Genomic DNA, 20,170 nt, shown 5'->3' on the forward strand with positions numbered 1-20,170 from the left:
AAACACTTTGCTCTTATCGCCGCCGCCTTCTCATCTTCAACATTTGTCGCCGCTTTCTCTTCTTCTACATCCACCTTATTTTCTGAAACTACTTTACGTGGTTTTGGTGCTACTGCTAATTCTATTTGTATTGCAATGTTTCAATCTATTTATAATTCGAAATCGGAATCGGAATCGGAGTCGAAATCAAAACCCAACTGATATTGAAGGAAAAGAAACTAGGACCAACGATCATAATGTGACCGGAGAGGAATGTTGATCAGCCTCGACAGCCGCAAGTTATCGTATTATCGGAGTGAGTTTTTCAGTTCAAGGGAGGGCCATTAAGAGTATGCATTGTCATGTTTGTCTTCTGAATAGTCCTGAGCTATTGAGTGTCTTATGAAATTATAAGTGAGTCTGCTGGTAAAAACAAGAACTCCAACTATAAAATTTAAAACCCTAAACCTCTCTTTTCTCTCAAAGCAAACCCTAGCCGTCTAGAGTTTTTTTGTTGTTTCTTCTCCGGCAGCCGTCAATGGTTTGATTTTGCTATTGACGGTAGCCATCCCTTTACATATGTTAATTTAATTTCATAGATATAATAAATAGCCAATTCTTTTCCATTTTTTCTTGATAGATTAAGATTTATCAACGAAGCACAATTCAATTATCAAGAAGCGGAGATAAATTGAAAATCATCAACAACAAAATGAAATCGTTTATGAGCTATATTAGGTTTATTTATTTTTCATTGTTTTGTTTTTTTTTCTGAATGTTTTATTTTGTCCTTTCTTTGTGAAAGGTTTGTTGTCCTTCCTCTGTGGAAGGTTTGCTGTCTCTTTTTTTATGAAGGAGTTATCAAGTGGTGGTTGAACCGGATGATGTGAGTTTGCAGATGATGGGTGATGGATGAAGTTTGATCGAAGATTGATTGAAGATTGCACTTAATTAGCGAAACAGTTAATAATTAATTTTTGTTTTCGTAAGTAAGATCTGCGAATCAGACAGCATGTTGTCTGTTCCATGTCAGGTCATCGGGTTTCGTTTTCGAATTATCCCGAATTTCTTACAAATGTAACTGTTTCATATTCGATTTAATGAAATTTGATGAATTCAAAAAAAAAAAGTGAGTCTGCTGGTTAGTGTCTTCTGAAATTATAAGAGCAACTTTTTGGATTCCATGTAATTCTTTTTTTTTATCAAAACTAGCGTAGTTTCAATAAATTAATTTTTTATATACTCGAGTTAGTTTGTAAATTTTTTTATTGAACGTCTATATGAGTGAGTATGTTAGCGAACTCTTTAATTTTCTCTTATAAAAATAATTTCACGACCTGATTGAGTTTATATACTAGTATCACTACTAGAAAACAGCGTTTTAGCGACGGATTTTAGTGACGGATCTAAAATCCGTCGCTATTTTTTCGATTAGCGACGGATTTAGCGACGGATCTAAAATCCGTCGCTAAACACCACATTAAATTTTAGCGACGGATTTTCCGTCGCTAATGTTGGCGGGAGTAGTCCCGCCAATTGTTTTGATAAAATTTAGCGACGGATTTTAAAATCCGTCGCTAATTACTGGCGGGAATACTCCCGCCTTTTATTTTTCGCAATTAGCGACGGATTTTAAAATCCGTCGCTAAATTATGCCTTCTGCGACGGAATTTAGTGACGGATTTCAAATCCGTCGCTAATTTTCAATGTCAAAAAAAATTAAAAGGCATCTAATATCATTTAGGATAGTATTTAATAAAAAATAATTATTAATTTTTTAATTAAATTTATATTATTATAATATAACGTTTTTATTTATAAAATAATAATTAAATATTATTTATGAAATAATAATTATATATTATTTATTTATTTAAAGTATATAAATATTTTAATAAAATTATTAATTATAAAAAAATTATCTTAAAATGCGGGTTTAAATTACGAAAATAAATATTTGTTGTTTTTAGTTAACATTTAAGTATAATATACATAAATATATAACATGAATATGAGCTGGTTAAGATGGAGTTGTGCGCGGGAGAACTACAAGGTTAAAGAGTCTTGAGTGGGAGCAATGGAAGGATGGGTGACCTACTGGGAAGTTAGCGAAAATTGACAGGTGGATGCGGGTGGTTGATTTAACTCTGGTGGGTGAGTGACGGAGGGCGCGGATGAGGGATTGATTAAATAAAAAATTTATTTTACGATGTAATTTTTAAATTTTTAATCTTTTTTTTTAAAATTAGTGACGGATTTAAATCCGTCGCTAAATCCGTCGCTAATTAGCGACGGATTTAAAATTCCGTCGCTAAAACGGAGACCAAAATCCGTCGCAAAATTTTTTTCCCGTCGTTATCAAACGTTGCGACCAAAAAGGTTGCGACGAACTGTTTCCGTCGCAAATCCGTCGCTAAACGTGTTTAGCGACGGATTTTGGTCATTTAGCGACGGAAAAATCCGTCGCTAAATGACTGTTTTTTAGTAGTGTATGCTCACGAATAGTTAACAAGTTCATATACGAATTGTTCGTACACATGACAAGTTGAACACCACTTAACTCTTATTCGGTTCGTTCAGATAAATAAACTTACAATTAATTTCAAATCCAATTCGTTTAAAGTATGGACGATCATGAATAAGTTTTTATCGAGCAATTCGTGAATAGTTTGGTTTGTTCACAACCCTATTAGCAAGAAATTTTGAGTTCTCGAATTGTTGATATAATGATATTTAAAAAAAAATAAAAATCAGAGGCCAACTTCATTATATTTCTTCCCTTTTGTGTTAACATTGATCGATTACCCCTCTTCAGATATATTTCTGGCTACGGGCGCAGAATTGGTACCTAATTATAGATTTTATTCGAGATAGATTAACTATTTTAATATACTATTTATATGTTCATTGAATAATTCGTTTATAGCATAGAAATAACAGAACTTGAATACATAATATTTTATCATTGTAAAAAAAGAGAGAGAATTAGTCCTTGAGAATACTGTGATTATGAGGGCCAGTTTCTATACCAACCAGCCCAAGCAGAAACCAAACCACAAATCCCCAGAATTAGTCCTTGAGAACTTCCAGTCGCCATCGATGTGTGCAGAAACGAGGGAGAAATTATTCAGAAATTGAAATTAGGGTTTGTTTTTTCTTCGACATTAGGGTTTGTTCTTTCTTTCTGAGTTTCTTTAGGTTAGAGAAGATGACCTTGAGAAGATGAAAAATGTCGAAGGGGGAAAATGAAATTGAGTTTCAGGGGAAAAAAATGAAACGCAGCGTTTTCACCTTCTGCATTTTGAACAAAAACGCTGCGTTTCATTACTTGGGTTAGGTTGGTTGATGATTTGGTCTGGTTGCTCGCGGTTTAAACCGAGTTTGGTTAGTAATTCAAAATTGGGCCATGTCATCATCAATACGGCGTAGTTTTGATAAGTCAGTGCTGACAGAGCTGCCACGCGGAGGGCAATTACGGTTTGATTCGCCACTGGCTAAAATTGGAACGGAAAACGTAAGATTTGGCTAAATATGGTGGTTTTTAAAGATTTGGCTAAATTTGACACATCCCGTAAAGGTTTGGTATTTTTAAGGGAATAAGCCATAAAAAAAACAATGGATTTGTGTTTGACTAAAATTTTAACATCCTTTTTTTTTTTTCATTATAAAAACAAACTCAATCTTTTTAAAAAACAAAACAGGCTCAAATTATGTCTTTCAATTATCAACAATCTCAGCCTCCATTAAACACTTTGCTCTTATCGCCGCCGCCTTCTCATCTTCAACATTTGTCGCCGCTTTCTGTTCTTCTACATCCGCCTTATTTTCTGAAACTACTTTACGTGGTTTTGGTGCTACTGCTAATTCTATTTGTATTGCAATGTTTCAATCTATTTATAATTCGAAATCGGAATCGGAATCGGAGTCGAAATCAAAACCCAACTGATATTGAAGGAAAAAGAAACCAGGACCAACGATAGTGCCCGTAATGTGACCGGAGAGGAATGTTGATCAGCCTCGACAGCCGCAAGTTATCGTATTATCGGAGTGAGTTTTTCAGTTCAAGGGAGGGCCATTAAGAGTATGCATTGTCATGTTTGTCTTCTGAATAGTCCTGAGCTATTGAATGTCTTATGAAATTATAAGTGAGTCTGTTGGTTAGTGTCTTCTGAAATTATAAGAGCAACTTTTTGGATTCCATGCAATTTTTTTTATCAAAACTAGCATAGTTTCAATGAATTAATTTTTTATATACTCGAGTTAGTTTGTAAATTTTTTTAGTGAACTTCTATATGAGTGAATATGTTATCGAACCCTTTAATTTTCTCTTATAAAAATAAGTTCACGAACTGATTGAGCTTATATACTAGTACGCTCACGAATAGTTAACAAGTTCATATACGAATTAGTTAACAAGTTCATATACGAATTGTTCGTACACATAACAAGTTGAACACCACTTAACTCTTATTTGGTTCGTTCAGATAAATGAACTTACAATTAATTTCAATTCCGATTTGTTTACGATATGGACGATCATGAATAAGTTTCTATCGAGCAATTCATGAATAGTTTGGTTTGTTCACAACCCTATTAGCAAGAAATTTTGAGTTCTCGAATTGTCGATATAATGATATTTAAAAAAAAAATCAGAGGCCAGCTTCATTATATTTCTTCCCTTTTTTTTGTTAACATTGATCGATTACCCCTCTTCAGATATATTTCTGGCTGCCGCCGCAGAATTGGTACCTAATTATAGATTTTATACGAGATAGATTAACCATTTTAAAATACTATTTATATGTTCATTGAATAATTCGTTTATAGCACAGAAATAACAGAACTTGAATACATAATGTTTTATCAATGTAAAAAAAAGCGAGAGAATTAGTTCCTGAGAATACTGTGATTATGAGGGCCAGTTTCTATACCAACCAGCCCAAGCAGAAACCAAACCACAAATCCCCAGAGTAACCGTATGGTTACAGATTCGGTTGGGTTCAATCTCTGCAATGGCAATAATCAAGTCTGCAATATTAGCTGATACTCCCATTAACCTCATCACTCTATCTTCTCTAATCTTCTTTATATTTTCTTCAACTTCTTCTTCTTTTGAACCAACAATCAGATTCCTTTGTTTCCTTAGTCCCTCTCTTATCATAATAAAATCAGATATAACAAAAAATATATAACCAACAGACTCACCAAACGCTGAAATGAAGCTCATCTTCTTCGCCAGCTTAGCGTCCAAAGTTCCGATTCTTGATAGCCAGAGAAAATGGTCGAAAAAGAAGTAAACCATTTCCCCCGCGTTAGCGAAAACAGCCAAACGCTTTAAAGTTGCGGAGGAGCCTGGATTTCGTCGTAAAGCATTGAATCCTGTGAGAAACCTGCCGGTCCTGAAGGCTTTTCGGCTAAGTCCTGACGCTACTTCCCATTGTTTGAAGCTTTGAGCGAGTTTTGGATGGGAAGTTTCGGCTTGCCAGTTGACAAGTTTGGATACGTATTGGAATGTTTTGACAAGCTTGTCTATGCCGTCTCTTTTTGCTAAGAATACTACTAGCTTGTCGACTGTGTCGTTCATGGTGGAACTGTAATAATAATTGGTGTTTGGTGATGAAGAAGAGTTGAGCTTGGGTTTAGTTTGTGGAGTTGTAAAGATTGAGAACCAATGATGGTTCGTTGCTTGGGATATAGTTGTATGGGATGAATGTGTGGTTGGACCTTGTTTGTTTTCTTCCTTATGATTGCCATATTTTTGCTAGTTTTGTTTGCAGAATGTAGGCCTTCATAAAATTGATTAGGCCCAAGTAATGATACTCATTGGGCCGGGTATCGGCCCAATCCAATCTGGCTCGATCTATTCTAAACTCGTATTGGATTTATTTTTTTACGCGTGAAGTTTAATTTAAATTTTTAATTGAAAATTCTTATAAACTTGATAAATCCAATCCGAGCGCGAATAAATATAGGTTATGTACCGGATTTGGATAATAAATATTAAGTTGGAGCCGAATTCACATCAAATTCGGTTGGATTTTATCCGAATTCGCTCAAACCCGATTTATAATTAGATATAGATGTACGTCATTAAATTAAATATCAATTTATTTATATAAATGAAATCACTAACAAATAAATATCGTGTTTTATATACAAATGAAAGAATAATACAGTAAAATTACATTTTTAAAAAAGTTAAATGTCAATGTTTTAATTTTTTTTTCTCCAAAGGATTGAAAGTTTCATATGTTCTAATTCAGCTGCTCAAAAGCATACAAATGATGGAATCAAATGGTGTAGTACTCTCTCACATGGACATAAGATATTACAATAATAAAGTTGTCAATTTATCATACTAACAAAAAAAAAAGGGACAACACATATACCATATTTTTAAAGATTGAGTTTTTATTAATTGGAATTACTTTAAATTTTTGGTCCATTTTCGTTAGAGATAAACTCATTGTTTTTATATATACAAAAGTAAACCAAATGACTTAATTTGGATAAAATTATAATATAGAAGTTCAATGTGGACGTCTTTTAAAACAAGGATCCAATTGTTAAAAATGCAATAGTATTTAAAATCAAATACGTTTTAAACTAAAAAATACTAGTTAAAATCTATCAATTGGCTCATTAAAAAGGAATATGTTGATAGATTATGTTGATATACTATAAACAATAAAGTACAAAGTAAATTAATTTAAATAAGAAATTCAAAATTAAATTAAACTGAACAATAGAATTAATTGCAAAAATAAAAGAATAAATAAAACTAAAAAAATAAAATTTAAACATCGATAAAAAAATTAAAGTGTCTGAAAATTTTCTAATAGGAAAAGTACAAAAAAAAGTCTAAATTTAATTATATTTATCTAGATTTTTTGTTTATAATAAATAATACAAATTTATCAAAATTAATCTCTCATGTTTAAGTGGATTTGAGTGGATTTTCATCCAGAAAAAGTAAGAGAAACATGTATATATTTAATTTGAATGTTTTAAAATTTAATAATTAAACTTTAATATAAATTTATAATTTTTAATTGAAATATAAAATGTTTTAAAAATTAGAGGATTGGAAATCCTTACGCAATGAAGTGTGTGTAGCTAAACTGATAAAGCTCAGGATACCGTGTGTCCTCGCGAGCCCAAGATAAACAATACAGTCGTACAAAAATTCCCATGTCCAAACCCTAATCGAATTTTTCTCTCTTAAATTAATTTAAAACCTCCCATATTTTCACAAAAACCCTTACCCCCTTTAATTCCCATCTCATCAATTCCGATAGTAACGGTTGTGGTAGATTTCGTTCTCAGCCATGGACTTGCAACGAGCTATGCTTGACGAGCTAATGGGAGCAGGTAAATTTAATTTTGTAGAAATAAAGCTGCAATCTTCATATAATTTAATTTTTGAAATTTGTGGTTGATTTTTATTATTGGTAAAATCAATTACTGATTTTGGAATGGTGAATTTATTATTAGATCGTAATTTAACGGATGAACAGAGAAAAGATTACAAGGAAATAACGTGGGATTCGAGAGAGGTTTGTCCATATTATATGGCTAGATTTTGTCCTCATGACCTCTTTGTCAATACCAAAAGTGATCTCGGTACGTTGTCCAGTTATATTTATATATTTTGTTTAATGAGTTTGAAGGGTTTTAATTTGTTAATTCGTACTTATGTTCTCGTGCTCTTTCTGTTTCAGGGCCGTGTGATAGAATTCATGATCCTAAGTTAAAGGAAAGGTGTGGTCTTTACTGCTATTATGCCCACATTGCGTTAAAGAGCTCTGTTTTATTTTAGTTTTATACTTATGATTGTTTTATTCTTAGTTTAATGTTTGTTTTACTATTTATCTGACTTTAGCTTTGAGAAGTCTCCGAGGCGCGATAGGTATCAATCCAAATTTGAATCTGAACTTGCTCAGCGTTGTGAGAAACTGGTAGGTTGTATGCTGTTATGTTTTGCTTCCTTGTTTGCTGATGATCTGTGCATCACTCTTAGTATAATTCCTGTTTTCTTATTCCAGGTCATGGATTTAGATAGAAGAGTTAGACGTGGACGAGAACGGCTAGCTCAAGGGGAAGAACCGATACCACCTCCTCCATTGTCTGGTGAAAAGTCGGAACAGCTATCCGTGGTGGAGGAGAAAATAAAGAATCTTCTTGGGCAAGTGGAGTCCCTTGGTGAAGCTGGAAAGGTTGATGAAGCTCAAGCTCTTATGAAAAAGGTGATGTTATCTTATCTGTATCTTCCAGTACCTATTGTATATTATCCTCTTTGTAGTGGAATGAACAAAACCTTGTAAACCAAAAAGAAATTCGACCAATTTAATCTGTTTAGAGTTCACTCTTTAGGAGTAACACTGCAAAGAATTTTTTTTTTGTATGCCTTAATTGTTGTTATCGTGCTAAGACAGTTGTCATTTGCCTAACCACGATGGAATAAACTCTGATCCTTTTGAGCACTTATTTATATAGGTGGATGAACTCAACATTGAAAAGATCCTGATTCAAACCCAGAATGACAAAGTACTGGTGCTTCCCCAGGAAAAAAAGATGGCCTTGTGTGAGATTTGTGGTTCTTTTCTTGTAGCAAATGATGCTGCAGAGAGAACTCAGTCTCATGTTGCTGGAAAGCAGCATATAGGTTATGGCATGGTTCGAGATTTCATCACAGAGCACAAAGTGAGTTGCATATCCATTAATTAATTACGAACTGGAATTATATGTTTGTTTTTCCTTAACAAAGATATGCGGATGCCATTTACAGGAAGCTAGAGAGAAAGCAAAGGAAGAGGAGAGACTGGCTAGGGAGAAAGAAGCTGAAGAGCGGAGGAAGCAAAAAGATAAGGAAAACGAGACGCGGAGGAGTGGTTCTTATGATAGGGACCGATCTCATGAGAGGGATCGAGACAGGGAGAGAGACCGCTATCATGATCGTGAAAGGTCACGAGAGTGGAATGGTAGAGGTGGTGGTGATGGAGGAAGAAGGATGGATTGGAGGTCACGAAATGGAAGAGATAGTGGCAGGGATAGGTATCGTGAGCGGAGTAGGTCAAGATCCCCTGTCAGACAAGGTCACAAGAGATCCTCTAGAAGTCCTATTCATCCATACTAAACGGGTGTGTAGATAGATACCAAGCTATTAAGAACATGAGGTAGACTTTTTGAATCTTGAAGTTATTTAGCATGTGTTTCTGGAGTCTTGAGTTCAGTCAGCATTGTGGGTAAAGTTTTTTCTTGCTATCTCACAGCTTTGTTGAGACAATACCTTCCTTTCATCAATGTTATAGAGGACAAAATGGTTGAGGTAGGTATAACTTGATATTGTTGTATTTTTATCTTGATTTTAGGCTTTGGCTGAACTGAATTTCTTTTACGCCATTGTCTATGGAACACTGCTGCCGATAGAGATGATGATTATATCATATATGTCTCATTTTCGAGGTAACACATAAATCTTGTTTCCATCGTGGCCAGTTTCAATATCCTTGCTTATCATAGATTTGATTTTCTCGGTTCATGTTGTGATGTAATTGTGTGTGCATGCATACACTGCCTCCTATAAAACAAGGAAGAAATGCTAAAACCTATTGTGATCGACCCTTATAAATGAAAATGGTTTTGCAGGGTCATCATGCATGTTCTTCATAAAATTAATATGATCTGAGTGTAGCATGTTATTATGTTGACAATTTCTGCGGACTTCTCATTCCTTTTCCGCCTTCATGAAATCATAATTGGACATGAATCAGTAAGACGGTGCACAGGCTGTGTACATAGGCTGTTGTTAAGGCCAACGGGCATTTGTTTTGGAGGGCAATAGATATGAAATTTTCATTATTCCTTTTCATGCAGAACTGGGTCCCCTCTTTTACAGACTAGGGTAATTTGGAGTCAAAATTCAAAAACCATTATAGGTAACTACTTCTATCTGCAGAACTATTTTCATAGCTTCGTAGTTGTGTCTGCAAAAGCGGAGCTGCTTTAATAATGTATAATTCACGGTTGATTTAAAATCTACTTCAGTGGACTGGGACACAAGGTTACGCTGCATTGCAAAACCTATGCTTACAATATTGGGGTACCTGGAGGTAACTCTAAAATGCATTTCATATAGTCTGTTATCTATTCGAGTTTGCAGGGAAGACAAGTAATCTGGTGAACTTGGGCGACATAGATGCTGCTGATAAGTGGGTCCTGATATTAATATATGATTGGTAAAACATTTTGCTATATTGAGAGTTACAGTAGCTATAAAGAAATAAAGAACAAAAGATACAGAGCTTGGAAGCATGTAATGCCTTAGTCCACTATTGTAGCACGATTATGTTGCCGTAATATATGCATATATGATTTTGCTGACAGTTTATGATCAGCATGAGAATGCAATCTCGTTAATGTTTTAATGGTTTTGCAAAAAAAAATCGGTTCTTTTTAATGATGGTGTGAAAGTTCGGTAGGCTTCTATTTACTAGCTTGCAACAATACCTAGTGTGCAGTCATTCAAGTTTCTTTGAAGAAGTTTAGTTCTATCATTAGGGAATTTGCCGGGATTTTTTCGATGTGTCAGAACTGAACGACGTTTCTACCTAATAATCTCTATCTGCCTGCCCTATTAGTTTATTTGTCAATACTTTAATCTTAATTTATGCTGTTTTGAAGTTATCCTAATTTCTCTCTGAAAAATGAGAAGCGGAATTATTGTTTTCATTGCCTCAACTAATCCCTTCGGACAACGAGTGAGTTTTTATTAAAAACTACGAGTTTTCACAAGGATAAAGACCAAGCGCTTATCCATCATCGAGAAAAGCTGAAATAGGGATGAACACGGTTCGGTTTGATTTGCAAATTACCAAAACTGAATTAATCCGTCCCTATAAAAATTGAAATCAAAATTTACTAGTTTGCTTTATGGTTATTTTAATTTGGTGAATTGAAGTCTTAAATTTTAACGATTTGATTTAGTTGGTTCACAATTTTAAAAGAAAATAACAATTTTTAATTATGAATTTTAAAAACACCAATTATTTTTTATAATTAACTATCAGTGATATTTTAGAGAAAATAATTAAAGTACTAACAAATACTAATAAATTTGATGTTTTCATTTATATATATGAAAATTAAAACATAGTATGGAAATTTGGTTCAATGAGCCAAGCCTTGAAACCAAAATAGAAAACCAGATTTTTCATAAATTCTAACAAATCAGATAGTATTAACCACTTTAACCAATCAATTGAATTTCAGAACAATTTGTTTCATTTTGCAGTTTGATTAGGTTTTTGCTCACTCCGATGTCCAATGGCAATATTTGAAGAAAAAAAGCGAAGAATTATCCAAACAGTTACCCCTTGGTGATCTCACATGAAACCTTGCTTTTTCATTTTAAAATCTCTCGAAAGATATACTAGAAGAAATAAACAATAACAAGAAAGCAAGGGAGGCTCACATATTTTTTCAAGATCAGGATAAGAATAGAACACCTAATATAGTTACCCTCTAATGTATAAAACGTATATATATAAAAAAAAAAAAAAATCAAAGAATACATCAAAAATTATATTAAGAAATAGATATGCATAATCTTAATCTAAGCTAATCCGCCGAATTTTACAGACAAGGTTTGCTGTTGGTAGATCAAGTTGGTTCCCTGCATCTGATTTCACGAGATGTTTCAGCTGGTCTCTTGGAGTTGAGAGGCATGTGTGGAATGTTTCGATGATGGGAGGGATGGGCATAGATAGAGCAGAAAGCACATTACTCAAGTACTCGATATCAACAGCCAGCTGTTGTGCTCCCCGATCCGTTATGTGCTGAATTCCGCGCAACTGCTCCATGTAAAGAGCGGTGGCTCCTTCCGCAACCTAAAATAGAACAATATTCCAGTCAGATTAGCTACATATTACCAAAGGCAAACGGGGAAGACTGCATAAGCATAACTATGTATATTTATTTCTTCTTGTCTCTATACCTACCAAAACCAATAAGATTATATACAGCCTGATCCCACAAACTAAGTACTATCGGGCTTTTCGAACTTTAGATCGATATAAACATTTCTTAATCATTCGCAAGCCATATACTTGATAAAATAAAAAGCATGAAAAGAAGAAAGCAAGAAGTTAAACTGATGCTAGAAAAATGTGTTTGATATGCAAGCGGTTTACCTTGAACATCCATTCAGTTGCAAAAAACTGAGCTTCATCATTGTTGGCATCACTGCTAGATATACCCTCAGCAAGGGGCTCCAGCTGTTGGGGCAAGGTAAGAAGATATTCACCTACACTGGTTACATATGATTGTGGGTATGCACTAAAAGTTGGAAGTTGAAAAGCACTATGTTCCTCTGCTGAGGACCAAATCGGCAAACGAGACACATCACTGAGGCGTTGCCGTACTTTAGATATGAGGACATCATACACAAGCTCACTCACTGTGTCAGCAAATGCTGCAACTCTCTGTGATGCTAGTGGAAGAGCATGAAACCGAGGATCTTTGGACTGCAACATGACACAAAGAACGTTGTTACTGTAATCCGACAATCATCGAAAGACCAAAGAAGAAATAAAGGCATCTTTGAACAGCCCATAACCTTCTTATCTTTCCACAAAAGGAACAGTGAGAAAAGGAACTCAAAAGTACTAAATTCTCATACAGTTGTACCTGATCTAAAAGGTTAAATAGTTTCCGAGCCTTCTCAGGGACATCAACAAGCCGGATAGCTGCCATATCCAAAGCAGCCCTTCCACCCAATGGCGGCTCCCCACTTCCAGCATTACTCCCAACATGTGCCTGGATGTGGTCTGAACTTGATCCAAATACCGGGAGAGACAAACTTGTGCTCAGTCTAGCCAAAGTGGCTCTCAAGGATGCTTCAAACACAGAGGATCTGCTTGTTAGACAATCTGCAACTGTTAGTATCTGCAAAGCCCCTTGGACAATTGACCATTCCTCCTCATTTGATACCGAGTCAGCTTTGCGTACATTTTGGCCACCTTCCTTTTTATCCAAACCTGTGTCTTTCTTTGGATCACTGACATTATCCACTCCGCAGACAGCTCTTAAAGACTTGAGGGTCTCTTGCAGTAGAGAGATGTATTGTAGCATTATGTCATCAAGTGCAAGAATCAGTTCATCTGCCTCAGAGCCACCAGTAAGGTTAATGCACCTCTCTACAGCTGCTTCAAGAAGTACAATGACTTGAGGAATAGATTCTTCCATTCTTCGAACTGTTTCACTTAGTTCAATTCCCTGAGCTCCCACGCCACGAGTAACAGCCCCCCTTAGGTCCACTCCTGCAATCTCAGAAGAAAGAATGGCACGCTCCATCTGTCCATACCTATACAACAAATACATTTTTATTACTTAGTGGAAAACAATTTTACACATTTTTTCGCATGTTAATCAAGACAGACAAAGGCCAAAAGAGAGTACTTAACAGAAAATGAAAAAACAGGTCAAAGTAGCATCTACAAATTATCAATATCTGAACCTCTATTGACAGTCCAAGTAAAAGCAGACATACGCATAATACCAGATTTAGTCATGATCATAGAAAATTGAACTAATACCAACTAGAGTCTGCACATGTAATGACCAAAATGGAGAAATAATCCAAGGGCACTGATATACATGATGTAAATTCCAAAGCAACAGATAGCTTCATGGTTTCTCTCATACTAAATGCAAATAAGGTGCATCATCACTTGTTCTTCAAATTAAACTAACGCCGAGCCAAAAAAATGATTTCGACATTCAGTCTCCTAAGAATATAGGCATTAAAAGCGTCTGCCTTTGGAGGAAAATGGTCACCTCTGCTTAAATGATTCATAAGGAAGGTAAACTGCCTTCAGAGTGTCCAATAAAATTCGGAGATCAGACTCCGAAAACAAGTGCTGAATGTTCCTTGCAAAGGTCCCTGTCATGTTGTGCAACTCAATAAGGGCCTCCAGATGCTTTGTTTGAATCTTGACACCATTTGGCATATCTCCAGACAGAATATCTAATATGCCTAAGAAAAAAACGATTAAGGTCAGCTGGGACGTAAATCACATCTTTAAATCATAAAAATGTTGAATAAAGCAGCATCAAATACTACAAAATTGCATCTGCCGATTCAAAGATGAAAGCACAAACATAACGTGAGATGTTACATGCCAACTGTCGGAATATACAAATAAATTACTACTTTCTAATGACATATAATAAATGTGCATCAAGACCCACCCCAATCAATGGATGCCATAATCACTATGTTGGGAGTCTGTGAAACTGTGACAGCATTGACAGCCATTATAGTAAAGCTTTAACCTGTCAAATAAAAACACAACGGTCTCAAGGAAATTCCTAAAGTGTTTAACCTATATATGTACTGATAGATTTACCTAGACCATATATTGTGCCCATTTACGGTACAGGTTCAGTTACGAAATATGTTTTATGGTTCTGGGGCATAAGTTTAGTTCGGAACGCGATACATGAACTGTACATTTTCGGACTGTTCACTTATCTATGCTAAATATTTAATAACTTAATGTCTTCCCTTTTCTGGTTCACAAACTTGCAAGTTCTGTTCTTTTCCCCCCCTCTTTCATCTTTTGTTTTCGCTATCACCAAAATAGGCTCAAACCTAATCTGAAACCAAAAAGGGATCTCTATTTTTGGAGAACTAGTGCCCAACTCACGGTTATTTGGTGTGCCGACTAACTATGTTCTGGAGCAGAAGTACCAGAACATGGGGGGGTTGGACCAGATTAGGTAACAATGTACTGGTATTAAACCGGCAATCCTAAAAACTGAATTTCATCATATCCACATAGAAAGAGAAAGAGAAAAATACATGACAAACTCAAATTAAAGTTTTTTAGTTAATGACTGAAAAACTGAAAATATGCATATCACCTAAAAAAATGAAAAGGATTTTGCAAGCAAAAAAAAAATCAGCATCTGGCTAAAACCTCAAAAGATCTATCAAAACTCAGCACCCTCAATCAGGTCTGAGAAAATCATCTTGCTTTACTCAACCTGCTCGTAGAACTTAAAAGCTTGCCAGCTAATACTTTTACAGGTGACAATATATATCTTTACCTCAATTAAAAATAAGATTGCAGCAGTAAATGAGATTAATAAACAATGATGCATATCAAATATGATTTCATAAAGTAACAGAGAAGAATGTGCATCAAACCTTTGGCAAGTGCTTTTGTTTCAAGAATAACATCTCCTGTTGCAAAATTGATACGTGAAACAAAGGTCGCCCCGATTGCTTGCATTGTCTCAATTAGGAGCTTTGGTACAAGAATTTTGTAATTGTCTGGAAAAGCGAGCATACACCTGCAATTGCGTTCAATGATGAGAAAATAGGAAAAATGAGAAGGCATCAATAAATGATCAGAGGCAAACGAGATGATTTCTGAAATAATACATGTTGAAATCTATATCTATTATAGTGCTATCCGACCCCCGAAGATATGAGAAAAGCTATTTTCACAAATCAAATTATAAGAACACACCAATGCAATTACTGAAGAAGAAAATAAAGTTGTAAAAGACAATTAGAATTAAAAAGAATTTTGAAATCATGAATAAACAGTGATTTTGAGAACTAGGTAATAGATCGAGCAGTCAGTTCATTTATAATGCAGAGCATTTCTGGACACTAATTTATATACATATAATATAAAAAATAAACTGAATGACATTATTTTCCATGTGTTGAACCAGAATGCTTGGCAACACTCTTCTTAACCAACTTCACATCAGGCCCATTCTTATCAATAACACTACACAATTTTTATATTTAGTTCAAAGAATAATACGAATAGAACCTAACTCACATAATAGATCTATCAAGTTGAGTCCAAGAAATGTGTTACTGCTGTTCTAATCTATTAGATTAGACAAACTTTACAATGTGAACTTAAAGTGAAGACAAGAAAGAAACAGTACCACTTCCACTCTTGCTCAAGATAAAGCAGCAGCTCATCATAGAAACTCGGCAACCAATTCAAAAATGAAACTGTAGGAAAATCACTATGGGTGGATAGCCTTTCCACTTCATGCTTCTCGCTTGCAAGCTTGTTAGCTCGTTGTCTCGAGTCGAAATCTTCCCAGAGCTGCTTAATAGGCTTTAAGTGAACTTTTGTATAATGCATCTCCAGAGACCTAAATCTCCCAATTCGAATCAAAATTCCTCTCAAATCTTGGGCAACATCAATCTGCATTATGGTAAATGGTCTAGAACATGAAGCAATTTCGCACGCACTTAGTAACATCAGTACAGACAAGCACAAGGAAGTGAGTATTTGACCTTGCGATTGGACAATGCATCTGTTAGACGAGGCTGGACCATCGCATCCAGCCTATCCTCCAAAACCTCAAGTTGTCTCCTAACATTAGCAAATTCAGCCACCTAGAAACATATAATAACAAATTATACCGTGTAACGGACCATATTAGTTGATAAACAAAGTACGCAGACACTCCGCCCATAATAATTTTACAAACAGCTAAAGGAATTTGAATTTCAACTACCTCTCCAACAGCAGACAAGCAATGCCTCATGTTAGCCAAGGTTTCTGCAGCTCGAGGAAGATCACCACTGGCAAATACATCCTCTACAGTCGAACTTAACTGAGTTAATCCGGCAGCATCCTGTTTTCACAAAATGCAATCGCATTCATGATCATAATGTCTAGAACGTCTACAAATTCAAGGTTTCAATTCAGTTCTATATATATAGAAAAAAATCACATGATATTGCAAAAATTCAATTCAAATCAAACTCTTCCACTCGGTTCAATTCCTACTAGGTTATATACAATGTCAAACTTAGGACTATTAGATTGTTCAAGTATAAAATTAAGGACTAATTAGCAAAATTGACCTGCAAAGTATCATAAGCAGCTTCCATTCTCTGTTTAACAGTATCAACTTTAGCAAGTGCAGCAATAGACTCCGCTGATGATCCTTCTGCCTGAATCAATAATAAATCATTAAACAACAGTCCACATTTTCAGATCCATTCATTAACTAAGTGCACATAATTAATAATTAATTTGAGCTCTACCTTCTTAAGCTTCTGAAAAATAGCAGAGATAGAATTGCGAAGTGAAACGGCGTCGTCACGGAGGCGAATGACATCGCGAGTGGCGCGCGGAACACGGAGGAGAGCGGCGGCGCTTTGCTCTTCAAGAGAAGCGGAAATCTCCTCGGAAATCATTTGCAGCTTCATTTCGAGATCCACAAGGTGCTTGTCTAGTGATTCCTGCGGATGGCGTGATTGGCAAGCTGAGTTGATCCATTTCTTCGGGTCGAATTTCTCGTCTGAGAAGGGACCTAGATCCAACATCATCGTGTTTGCTCTTCAGTTTTTATTTTGCAGTTGCTTGCTTATGGTTACTTTAGTTAGGTAGCCATGTCCACGACATGGAATAAAATGCTGGAACACGAAGTATATTAAGTATCCTTTAGAATGAATGAATTTCTTAAAATTATGTGAAATTTATTTACAATTCTAAATTTTTATATTTGGGATAAACAAATATATTAAAATAATTTTTAAAATTGAAATTATTAAGGCATTTTTAATAAAATATTTATAAGGTTGACACAAGAATAAAATTATAAAAAATCTAATTTTAGAATTTATTTCAAATTTAAATATATAAAATTCATTTCGGTTCTAAATTTTATATTTTTTCATTCCAAACAGTGTAATTCATTTATAATTGATTTGCATACGTAATTCATTTATAAGTGAATTCCAGTTGACAATTGGAATTATTCTAAAGGGGCCCTAATTGGATAAAAATGTTAGAGATTTTAATTTTCAAAGATTTAGGGAATTTATTTTTTTCAATATAAAAAAATTAATTAGAAAATAAAAATCAACAAAGGTTAATTTTATGGAGAAAAAAAGTTGTGCGAGTTCGCCACGTGAAACCATGCATCATCTATTTATCATATAACATGTGTCAATAATAACAACGATAACCAATAGAGAATTCCAATAGAGAATTTTCTAAATAGAGTGTTCAATATTATTGATATGTATTGTAGGATAAATTAACGGTTTACAATCCTATGACGAAGTAAATACATATAACTATATAAGTAGAAAACGATTATCGAGCTTGACATAAGAAATTAAATATCTAAATTAATAATTTATGATAAATGAACCTATAGCCGGCTAAACAAAATTCATTTTATCATAAAATTTTAAAGAATATCTAACAAACATACCTTAAAATATATTTTTAGAAAATTTAGATTAAAGTAATTCAGTTTTATCAAACTATAGATTCATATCTCCTAACTATCAATTTGGACACTTTTAATTTTAATTTTCTAAATTGAAGGGGTGAAATTTGAAATAAAACCATCGTTTTATTCAGAACATGCATTTCCATCGATCCTCAAATAAGCCCAGCCCCTTAAAAAATCATAAACAAGGCCAGCCCAAAATTGGAACAAATATCCAGCCCTTCCACACGTTTCAGTAGCCAAAACATTTCTTGCTCCTTACTCATTTCTCCACGTTAAAATCCCATTCATCAATTCCCCTCTCACTTCACTTGTCTGAAATTATTTTGAAAAAAAAAAACATGGCTTCTTCTTTAGCTCTAAAAAGACTCACCTCCTTAAGCCTCGTCCCTGCTTCTGTACGCTTTATAATCCGTCCAACCGCCACATTTCCGTCGGCCTCTCGCTATTTTAACGCCACCGCTGCTCGCCACGTCGATGACGATGAAAATGCGCGTGACTCTAACGCTTATCACATCACCCTCTCTCACCGCACTGGTAACTTCTTCTATTTCCTTTTAGAAAGTTGCTTATAATGTGTAAACGTCGAAGTTTTGCTTATAATCTGTACATGTAGACGTGGACAACCTGAGCCTAGCTCAGAAGATGATGGATCGGCTCATGACGAATCGTCCCTGCCGTGGAACCAGAATCCGACGTGGCTGGGAGCTCCATGAGACTGACGATGCTCTGAATCTGCGCATTGAGATGCCAGGTCTAGCTAAGGAAGATGTGAACGTTTCCATGGAGCAGAATACTCTGGTCATTAAAGGTGAAGAGCCGAAAGAATCGGGTCGAGATGAAGAGAGTGGCAAGAAATACTGTGGTAAGTTTGATCTGGTGCCGGAGAAACTTTACAAGGGTGGTGAGATTAAAGCTGAGATGAAGAACGGTGTGCTGAAGGTTGTTGTGCCTAAGGTGAAGGAGGAAGAGAGGGGTAATGTGGTACATGTTAAGGTTGAGTAGAATGAAAAAAAGTTAGGGTTTCTATTTTGGGGAATAGTTAGATGGTGTAAAGTTGATGAGTAGACTAGAGCAGAATATCTTGGATCTTAATGGTTTTTAAGTGCTTGCTAATTTCTAATCAAGTAGTATTATATTTTAGTTTAATGGAGTTAAAATCTTCTGCGTTATTTAAGTTAATTGGAGGTTTAGTTTCATCCTGATATTTTTTTGTCAGTGTTTGCATCATCTAATATTCTAATTTTACTTGTTAACCTAGGTTTTTTATTTTTAGTGAGTTACAACTACGATCATTTGAAAAAGAAGGTTCTTTAATATGTTCCTATTTGAAATAGATTGACAAGTGATTCAAAATTACGAGGTGATTTTTCTTGAAATCACTTATGTGAATAATTATGTCATATATAAACTTTAAATATGTAGCATTAATTTCAATTAAGATATAATTTATGTTTTTAATTGAATATCAATGGTCTATGATAGTATGCGTAGATAATTTATTAGGACACATACACTCCTTTGATTGACATTTTTTTCCAAACCACAAGAGATAGTTGCCCATCATAATCATATGGCTCACATTTGGATCTGTTATTGGTGGTTCGTGTCCAACAGGCTTTGTATTTACATTGATTATTTTTTGTATTTGTGTTTTCATCGGCACTTCATGGAATATATACATATATATCTTGCATTACTATCTTGGATTCATACGCAAAAAAAATTGCTCACGTTAGGAACGAGCTAAAATAAAAAAAATGCTATATTAAATTCCATTTCATGAGATGAGAATATATATAATTAATGACTCTAACCCAATCCAAGATTAAATAATGTTAAAAATTTAGATTGTCTTGATTATTTTATCAGAAATTGATTTCTTGCTTTATACTCCATA

At 34.7% G+C, this 20,170-nt stretch overlaps 4 protein-coding genes across 11 annotated transcripts; 2 read left to right on the forward strand and 2 right to left on the reverse strand.

Moving 5' to 3' along the window:
• Positions 1-4,755: 4,755 nt before the first annotated feature.
• LOC126671494 (peroxisomal membrane protein 11B) lies at positions 4,756-5,716 on the reverse strand. The gene has a single exon (XM_050365264.2). It carries the CDS (start codon positions 5,561-5,563, stop codon positions 4,889-4,891), a length of 675 nt encoding a protein of 224 aa, XP_050221221.1. The 5' UTR covers positions 5,564-5,716; the 3' UTR covers positions 4,756-4,888.
• Positions 5,717-7,083: 1,367 nt separating this feature from the next.
• LOC126675262 (uncharacterized) lies at positions 7,084-10,384 on the forward strand. 8 transcript variants are annotated; one of them, XR_007639714.2, is made up of 9 exons: positions 7,084-7,350; positions 7,474-7,602; positions 7,701-7,740; positions 7,862-7,937; positions 8,025-8,225; positions 8,476-8,682; positions 8,768-9,444; positions 9,856-9,917; positions 10,027-10,384. XR_007639714.2 is itself a non-coding variant. In XM_056105184.1 (8 exons), the coding sequence occupies exons 1-7, from the start codon at positions 7,308-7,310 to the stop codon at positions 9,113-9,115; spliced, it is 1,044 nt and encodes a 347-aa protein (XP_055961159.1). In that variant the 5' UTR covers positions 7,084-7,307; the 3' UTR covers positions 9,116-9,155; positions 9,252-10,384. The 8 variants fall into 8 exon arrangements, 2 of the variants coding, with proteins under 2 accessions (XP_055961159.1, XP_050225832.1); XR_007639717.2 differs by having other exon boundaries at positions 8,768-9,307; XR_008790361.1 differs by having other exon boundaries at positions 8,768-9,155; positions 9,252-9,307; positions 9,856-10,384.
• A 1,043-nt stretch (positions 10,385-11,427) lies between these two features.
• On the reverse strand, positions 11,428-17,444 carry LOC126675261 (conserved oligomeric Golgi complex subunit 7). The gene is made up of 10 exons (XM_050369873.2): positions 17,072-17,444; positions 16,889-16,978; positions 16,537-16,656; positions 16,313-16,414; positions 15,952-16,220; positions 15,191-15,336; positions 13,816-14,014; positions 12,667-13,342; positions 12,171-12,503; positions 11,428-11,867 (listed from the first exon to the last, which is right to left on the reverse strand). Exons 1-10 carry the CDS (start codon positions 17,354-17,356, stop codon positions 11,589-11,591), a joined length of 2,499 nt encoding a protein of 832 aa, XP_050225830.1. The 5' UTR covers positions 17,357-17,444; the 3' UTR covers positions 11,428-11,588.
• A 1,150-nt stretch (positions 17,445-18,594) lies between these two features.
• LOC126674220 (heat shock 22 kDa protein, mitochondrial-like) lies at positions 18,595-19,419 on the forward strand. Its single transcript, XM_050368638.2, has 2 exons — positions 18,595-18,807; positions 18,887-19,419. Exons 1-2 carry the CDS (start codon positions 18,612-18,614, stop codon positions 19,273-19,275), a joined length of 585 nt encoding a protein of 194 aa, XP_050224595.1. The 5' UTR covers positions 18,595-18,611; the 3' UTR covers positions 19,276-19,419.
• Positions 19,420-20,170: the final 751 nt, after the last annotated feature.

This window comes from Mercurialis annua, linkage group LG3 (assembly GCF_937616625.2).
Source record: "Mercurialis annua linkage group LG3, ddMerAnnu1.2, whole genome shotgun sequence".
Taxonomy (NCBI): Eukaryota; Viridiplantae; Streptophyta; class Magnoliopsida; order Malpighiales; family Euphorbiaceae; genus Mercurialis; species Mercurialis annua.

What these genes read in the sequence shown, in the direction of transcription:
- LOC126675261 (XM_050369873.2), bottom strand. Translation starts at nt 17,356, where the DNA reads ATGATGTTGGATCTAGGTCCCTTCTCAGACGAGAAATTCGACCCGAAG. An exon ending in GCTTGTCTGCTGTTGGAGAG is followed by an intron (nt 16,415 to 16,536) that starts GTAGTTGAAATT and finishes ATATGTTTCTAG; the next exon opens with GTGGCTGAATTTGCTAATGT. An exon ending in TATTTAACCTTTTAGATCAG is followed by an intron (nt 12,504 to 12,666) that starts GTACAACTGTAT and finishes GTCATGTTGCAG; the next exon opens with TCCAAAGATCCTCGGTTTCA.
- LOC126674220 (XM_050368638.2), top strand. Translation starts at nt 18,612, where the DNA reads ATGGCTTCTTCTTTAGCTCTAAAAAGACTCACCTCCTTAAGCCTCGTC. An exon ending in CACCCTCTCTCACCGCACTG is followed by an intron (nt 18,808 to 18,886) that starts GTAACTTCTTCT and finishes CTGTACATGTAG; the next exon opens with ACGTGGACAACCTGAGCCTA.
- LOC126671494 (XM_050365264.2), bottom strand. Translation starts at nt 5,563, where the DNA reads ATGAACGACACAGTCGACAAGCTAGTAGTATTCTTAGCAAAAAGAGAC.
- LOC126675262 (XM_050369875.2), top strand. Translation starts at nt 7,308, where the DNA reads ATGGACTTGCAACGAGCTATGCTTGACGAGCTAATGGGAGCAG. An exon ending in CTCAGCGTTGTGAGAAACTG is followed by an intron (nt 7,938 to 8,024) that starts GTAGGTTGTATG and finishes TTCTTATTCCAG; the next exon opens with GTCATGGATTTAGATAGAAG. An exon ending in ATTTCATCACAGAGCACAAA is followed by an intron (nt 8,683 to 8,767) that starts GTGAGTTGCATA and finishes TGCCATTTACAG; the next exon opens with GAAGCTAGAGAGAAAGCAAA.